Here is a 7,579-nt window from a genome sequence, read left to right as displayed (position 1 = left end):
TGAGGTAGGCAGCGCTACAGAGGGAGAAAACTGAGGCCCAAGGAGCCTGAGTCACTTGCCCAAGTCGACGCAGCTGGCGAGGGACTCGCCTTCGGGAACTGTCTCCAAATCGCCTGACTCCAAGCTCTCTTCCGGTTGTCGCCCCCCGACCCCCTTTGCACCTACAGGGGGCGCACGCGCACGCGCAGTCGTCGCAGCCGCGTCCCCTTTAAGAGGATTCCTTTTGCCTCCTCCGACCCTTTCGTTTCCGTTCCTGTTCCCACAATGCTGTGCGGCTGAGCGCCTCCGAACCCGCGGGGACGCTGCGGGGGGACCCCGGCTGAGGCGGCGGCGGGGACGTGGGCTGCGGCAGGCCCGCGGCGTCGGGCGGTGCGGATGTCGGGCTGGGCGGACGAGCGCGGCGGCGAGGGCGACGGACGCATCTACGTGGGGAACCTTCCGACCGACGTGCGCGAGAAGGACTTGGAGGACCTCTTCTACAAGTACGGCCGCATCCGCGACATCGAGCTTAAGAACCGGCACGGCCTCGTGCCCTTCGCCTTCGTGCGCTTCGAGGACCCGCGGTGAGGGCCCCGCGCCGCCCGCCAGCCCGCCGGCCGGCCCGACGCCCCGGGCCCCCGCCTTCCCTCCTCTCCCCGCTCCCTTCCAGGGCCTCCCCTCCCCCCTCGCCGCAGACCCCTCACGGCGCCCCCGGGTGGAGGCTGAGGCCTCCTCTCGCCGCGGGGCTCCGGGCAGTCCTTTGCTCCGTCACTTCCTCTATTATTATTTTTTTGACTTAAAAACACAAAAGCCGGGTCTTGGGAGGGCCCAAGCCCACCCAGACCGACCTCAGGGATGATACAGATGCCCGTTCTCTCCCTCGCGGCAGGACAAGCACCCTTTGGAGAAAGCGGCCCAGGGCTTGGGAAGCTTGGCCCCTGAGCCGGCCCGGAGAGGACTGGGTGAGGAGGGAAGGGTCGCCCTCCCTGCCCACTCCTCCCCCCAGCTGGGCCTCGCCGTTGTGGGGCGCACAGTGCCGGGGTGTGGATGCCTTTGGAGGGCGTAAAAGGGGCTCCTTGATGGAACGGGTCTCCATCCACGCGCGCCCCGCCCCACACGGCCAGGGCCTCGTTCTGATAAAAGCGTCAGGGATTTGGGAAAACTTCTAAAACAGTCTGATGGGGGTCTCTGATTTCACTATTCCTTCTCTAATAAGGGAGGTACCGCTAGATGCTAAGGGCCCCGAGGACGTGGAAGCTCTAGATCCCGAAACCGGCTCGAAGGGGGTCTTTGTGACTTTGCAAAGAGTGTCGGCCCTTGCCCCAGAAAAGGCCTGGGAACTTTCAACACTGCGCCTGTTGGTTCGCACTGTGTTGGTTACTACACTCGGTAAATCGGAGCCCGCTCGCTGGTTTCCAGCACTGGCTGAGGGAGCGCTTTGCCTAGTCTGCGCCCTGCGGGCTTCACTACGAGGACTGCCCGTGGGCTGTCCTGCCCATCTTGGGGGGTGATAACGAGGCAGGGGGAGCGTCTGAGGATGAGGAGGCTGGACGCACCCTGAGGCTTTGATGGCTGAAGACTCTGACGGAGCTCATTCCTAGTGTCTTGCCATTTGCCTCAAAAAATGGAACTAGGCATTTTCACATACACCTAAACTGGAAAAGGTTGCACCTCTATTAATTAGTAACAGTTACCGTGTTTCTTAAGTTGCTATGTGTCATGTAACATACTATGTATTATGTAGCATTTCAACAGCCTATAAACTAGGTGCTACTAATCACATTTCAGATGAGGTAACAGGATTTAGAATTGATAAAAGGGAAGGGTCCTAGGGAAGGTAGGATTTGAATCTCCTGCCCTGTCGAATACAGACTTACTGTATGATATGTCATCTTTTCCCTCATTCCTTTCATAATGAAAAGCTATCTTTTGCTATCACTAGATGCCAAGTTTCAAGCAAAGCACTGCACACGTAGTATCTTATTTAATCCTTAAAAAAAAACCCTGTGAGACAGGCATATTACTCACATTCACATGTAAAATCTTTTTTTTTTTTTTTTTTTTGCGGTATGTGGGCCTCGCGCTGTTGTGGCCTCTCCCGTTGCGGAGCACAGGCTCTGGACGCGCAGGCTCAGCGGCCATGGCTCACGGGCCCAGCCGCTCCGCGGCATGTGGGATCTTCCCAGATCGGGGCACGAACCCGTGTCCCCTGCATTGGCAGGCGGGCTCTCAACCACTGCGCCACCAGGGAAGCCCCACATATAAAATCTTGATCACATACTTACCCAGAGACAACTACTAGTAAGTAGCAGGAGAATGATTTGAACTGAGGACAGTTTTTATTCAGTCTTAAACCCTGGCAGTTCTGCCTCTCTCTCACTGTATTATGAATATAGCTGGGTTGAACTGGATGTGGTCCTCCTTGCTCTTAATCCTGGGACTGGAATCTTGATTAGCGTTTATGTGCCTGTGACAACTGAATGCTGCCTTCATTAGTATGTCTTCAGCTGTTTGTCCTCTCACCCTCTGAGGGCATTCTCTCTCCTATCAATATGGGAGAACCAGCTTGGTGTTCCTAACTCTCCTAGAGCCCTAGGAAAGACTTTAAAGTATTACTTTATTGGATATTTACCTCTTTTGATGAAACTGTACCCAGAGTGGTTTTGACAGCTTAGTCCTCCAAACCATGCTGAAAAGGTACACTTGAAGGAATTCCACATTCCTCACAAAACACTAATTTGCATTTGTCTTTTGAGCCTTACCTCTTTTTAAATGGGTTTTTCTTTCTATAGACTTGAATGTACTAGGCCTTGAGGAAGAATATTAAAGGACTAGTGTGTGGTGTGCATTTTGAGAAACAGCTCACCAAGGTTAGAGAAACACTTTTATTGGCAAAATCAATCATCTGTCAACAGTTTATTTTTTTCTGAATTAGTTCTCTTATCTGTTTATCTATTCATTATCATTTCATACCTAGAGAACCCTGTGTGTGACAGCTGTAAAGTTTAATTCCAATATCATGAAAGGTCTTCAGACCAAAGCAGCAGTGCATCAAGTTCCGGGTTTTTGTTCTTTCGTTTTTTTTCTCACTTGAGGTTTTCTTTTTATTCTTGTTACTCATGTTCCTCACTGGGAAGTCAGTCGGCCCTCCTGAGCAGCACTAACTCCAGACTTTTCTTTGCAGAGATGCTGAGGATGCAATTTATGGAAGGAACGGTTATGATTATGGCCAATGCCGGCTTCGTGTGGAGTTCCCCAGGACTTACGGAGGTCGGGGTGGGTGGCCCCGTGGTGGGAGGAATGGGCCTCCTACAAGAAGATCTGATTTCCGAGTTCTTGTTTCAGGTATGTTCCTTTCAAACTAAATAAGATGATGCATGTAAAATACTTAGCACAGAGTCTGGCCTCCAAGAAATGTTAGCTGTTATTCTTCAGTGCGTGGGATGTGTGGGGTTTTCTTTTCAACAGCCCATGCACAGTGACGGTCTGAAGCCCTGCCAGTGAGGCAGGTACCTTGCCAATGAAATTGCACTGATAGTGCAGCCTTGATAGAACATAAACTAACTTCTTTTTTTTTTTTTTTGCGGTACGCGGGCCTCTCACTGTTGTGGCCTCTCCCGTTGCGGAGCACAGGCTCCGGACGCACAGGCTCAGCGCTATGGCTCACGGGCCCAGCCGCTCCGCGGCATGTGGAATCTTCCCAGACCGGGGCACGAACCCATGTCCCCTGCATCGGCAGGCGGACTCCCAACCACTGCGCCACCAGGGAAGCCCAAACTAACTTCTTATAATGGAGTTTTCTAGTGTTGAAAGGGAAGATGATGGCAAAACCCCTTGAGCTGGAATTCTAAAGACATTTTCTTTTGGAATGTATCCTGGTGTCAGACTTGCTAGAAAGATATTGCAGAAGCCAGATTTGAACAAATTACCTAGACTTGGATCCTAAAATAGGCCATATTTTGTGGTGGTTTTGGAATTATGTAAAAAGAAACCAAAACTACAACTTGGAGTCTTAGTGATTGTATTGCAAAGTATAGAACGAAATATCTAGTGCTGACAAGTGATGAAATGCTAAGCTCAGAGGTTTATGCATCTTTTTGAAATATTAACACACTGGTAAAAACCTGGGGCCTTCTGCAATTGCAGGGGCGTTTTAGGGCCCTGGTGGAGTGAAGTGTATTGAGGAGCCTGGCACTGTCTTAGATGTGAATGTCACACAGTCACATCAGACTCCCATGGTGCTTGAGAGTGATACTGTCAGTATCTGCCTATCTGTGTCCCTTTGTAATTTTTTAACCCCAGAACTCTATTCCCTCCTTCAGGATGTCATACATATCTTTTTTTCTCTCCATGCTGCTCTGAAATCCTGCTTAGAAAACTATTAGGAAATGGCTGCAGTCCTGAGCTGTGAGCGGTAAACACAGCCTTTGAGAGCAGGAGCACATTTCCCTTTCATGACATCAGGTAGGGTTGTATGACTCCCGACTAGTTTTAGCGTCTGAGTCTTACCTTTTCCCCTACTGTATTGAAGAGTGTTGGTGATCTTTTAAGAGGTACTTTGTCTAGTTTGTCAGTCATTCACACCTACAAGAAAACAAACTTTAGATTTTCATTGTGTTACTTCAGCTACACTTTGGTTATTTTATTGGATGGTTTCAAAATTCCCATGTCCTGGGAACCCAGTCAGGCAAGAAATAAGTGGTACCGATAAATTTCATAATGGAAAAAATTAGAACTCAAAGTCTTGGGAGTTTGTTATTAATTATGAAGGACAAAGAAAGAGAGGCTCTGAATTCTTAGAGGTACTAAACCTATAACGGGAGGAACTTCTTGGTCTGTCGGAAAGGCTTGGTCTCTGGAAGATTATCCTAGGACCAGCTTCTTATGGTGGTTTACCACACATACTTTAGTGTTCTTCTCTGGTTTTGTGTCCCTTATTAAAATTTGTGATTTGGAGACCCTCAGGATTTAAAAGTAGTGATTGATGGAGAAGGGACCCTAGGTCTTGATGGCTCTTAACATAGATGAAGGATGTGGCCTCTTTTCTTATGTTCTCTGTGCCTAGGACTTCCTCCATCAGGCAGCTGGCAGGACCTGAAAGATCATATGCGAGAAGCTGGGGATGTCTGTTACGCAGATGTGCAGAAAGATGGAATGGGCATGGTTGAATATCTCAGAAAAGAAGACATGGAATATGCCCTGCGGAAACTGGATGACACCAAATTCCGCTCTCATGAGGTGGGTCCCCACCTTCTGTTGAGGAGCTTGTACCTAGACCACTCCACCTGAAGCTGACCTAGCAGAAGTAGCAACAGGCCATGCGTTTGCCATTTGAGGACCTCACAGTACCATTAAAGATCTGTCTTACGTGGACAAAGCCAAGGAATTCATCATGCCTAAGCCCTGCAGGGTCATAACAGAGAGAAGTCTGCAGTCATAGTATTTTTAACCTGGAGAGAATACTGGTGCAGTCTGTCATAATGTGGTGAGCTATTCCATGATAACACCCTTTCACAACTGGCTTAATCCGCAGTGTCCCTCCATGAACCTAATTATTATGGCTCTCCCTCTTTTGGGTCTAGTCTGGGCTCTGCAAGCCAACCTCATCATCTCAGCCCTTCTAGGTACTGCTACTGGGGCTGAGTTGTCACTTCACTGTGCCTTTCCCAAAGTGATGCAGGAGCCTCTTTGAAACCTGAGCCCTTGGCATTTTCTTGTTGTTCATCACCTCACCCTGGGGACTTAGTTCTTGATGTACTTCCTTTCAAGTAGGTGGCTGCTGCTTTGGATCTCAGTCTGATTCAAATGGTGACTATTCCTTTGATACCACTGAGACCAGATACCAGACCACCAATTGGACATTTTTTCTGGTTATCCTGTCCTGACTGACTATGGGGTTTAGGGATGTCTGGGGACATGAATTTCTGGGCCCATTTCTTTTTCTAAGGATTCATATAATTCCCTAACTTTATGGCTTGGAGGCTGCATGGGTTAACAGTGCTTTTGCTCAGACTGTCCTCTAAGACTTGAATTTGCAGCAGAAACAGAACAGCACCTGGTCGTCAGTTATACCTCAAAGCAGGGTCTCAGTAAGGGTAATCAAATTACTGACTTCACTGAGGGAAAAAGCATCTGGCTTCTTTCATCTTAGGGTCTTTAGATCTGAGAATGCTGGCTGAGGGCAAAGGGCCTGGAGGTAGGCCTGCCTGGACATGACTCCTCTGCTGCTTATTAAAATCTTAGCTGACCTACTCTGAACCCTGGTTCCTCTATATGCAAAATAGTCACAATAATAGCATTATCTTAAAAGACTTGCCAGGAAGCTAAATTATGAAGATAACTAAGCATCTAGCCCAGGTCCTGACACCTGGGAGGTGTGAAATACAGGTTAGCTCCTTCCATAGGTACCCACCCAAAGATGCATACGTGAGGTGGCAGAGGACTAAACTACCTGACCTCTGAGATCCTTTCCAGTTCTTAGATTCTGGGGGTTAGTGGCAGGAATTCAGATATGTTAACAGTAGTAGCTAGTAGCTGAGTTATTTACCACATAATCAAGTTGCCATTTATTTGTGTCACCCTGGGCAAGAATACCTACCTCCTGCACTATTGCAAGGGTTTAATGAGATAGCATTGTGCCAAGCAAACAGTAAATGCTCAATACTTAACTGTTATTGTTAGGCAGCCATGTTAGGTGTTGGTGTGCTTTATTCTTCTGGGTCTTATTTTTTCCTTTACCTTTTGTTTGAATTTCAGGGTGAAACTTCCTACATACGCGTTTATCCAGAGAGAAGCACCAGCTATGGCTACTCACGGTCTCGGTCTGGGTCAAGGGGCCGTGACTCTCCATACCAAAGCAGGGGTTCCCCACACTACTTCTCTCCTTTCAGACCCTACTGAGACAGGTGATGGGAATTTTTTCTTTATTTTTTAGGTGAACTGAGCTGCTTTGTGCTCGGAATCTACATTCCAGATTGATGATTTAGTGTCTTAGGAAATTTTTTTAATTTTTTTTTTTTTTTTTTAAGGAAATAAAACTACATAATTTCTTTTTTTTTTTTTTTTTTTTTTTTTTGCTGTACGCGGGCCTCTCACTGCTGTGGCCTCTCCCGTTGCGGAGCACAGGCTCCGGACGCGCAGGCTCAGCGGCCATGGCTCACGGGCCCAGCTGCTCCGCGGCATGCGGGATCCTCCTGGACCAGGGCACGAACCCGTGTCCCCTGCATCAGCAGGCGGACTCTCAACCACTGCGCCACCAGGGAAGCCCCAAAACTACATAATTTCTACCAGGGCCATATTAGCAGTGAAACATTTTTAACTGCGGAAATTATGGTTTTGGTTCAGAAACAAGTTGTATATTTTTCACCCCTGATGATGGGAAAAAAACCAGTGCTGTATCTTTGTGGGTTGCTCTTCTACGGAGATCAGCTGTTACTGTGACTTAAGTCGGCCCATTCTGTTTAGAAATATATTTTAAACGTTTAGTAATTGACATGTGTGATTGTCCTTAATTACGTTCATAGATTTCACCAAACAGGCACACTGATGTAGTAAAAAAAAAAAAATCATTGAGTTGTAGTGGCAGCTTGTACCCAGTTGG

The 7,579-nt window shown here is 48.2% G+C and overlaps 1 protein-coding gene across 1 annotated transcript; it reads left to right on the top strand.

Annotated features, from left to right (window-relative positions):
* Positions 1 to 375: 375 nt before the first annotated feature.
* Positions 376 to 7,471, top strand: SRSF9 (serine and arginine rich splicing factor 9; the record flags this gene model as incomplete). Its single annotated transcript, XM_079718217.1, has 4 exons — positions 376 to 563; positions 3,164 to 3,324; positions 5,045 to 5,217; positions 6,736 to 7,471. The coding sequence occupies 4 exons, from the start codon at positions 376 to 378 to the stop codon at positions 6,877 to 6,879; spliced, it is 666 nt and encodes a 221-aa protein (XP_079574343.1). The 3' UTR covers positions 6,880 to 7,471.
* Between the last annotated feature and the right edge of the window lie 108 nt (positions 7,472 to 7,579).

This window comes from Hyperoodon ampullatus (assembly GCF_949752795.1).
Source record: "Hyperoodon ampullatus genome assembly, chromosome: 13".
Lineage (NCBI taxonomy): Eukaryota > Metazoa > Chordata > Mammalia > Artiodactyla > Ziphiidae > Hyperoodon > Hyperoodon ampullatus.
The sequence above is the reverse complement of the archived record's forward strand: the minus strand, read 5'-3'. Positions and strand labels throughout refer to the sequence as shown.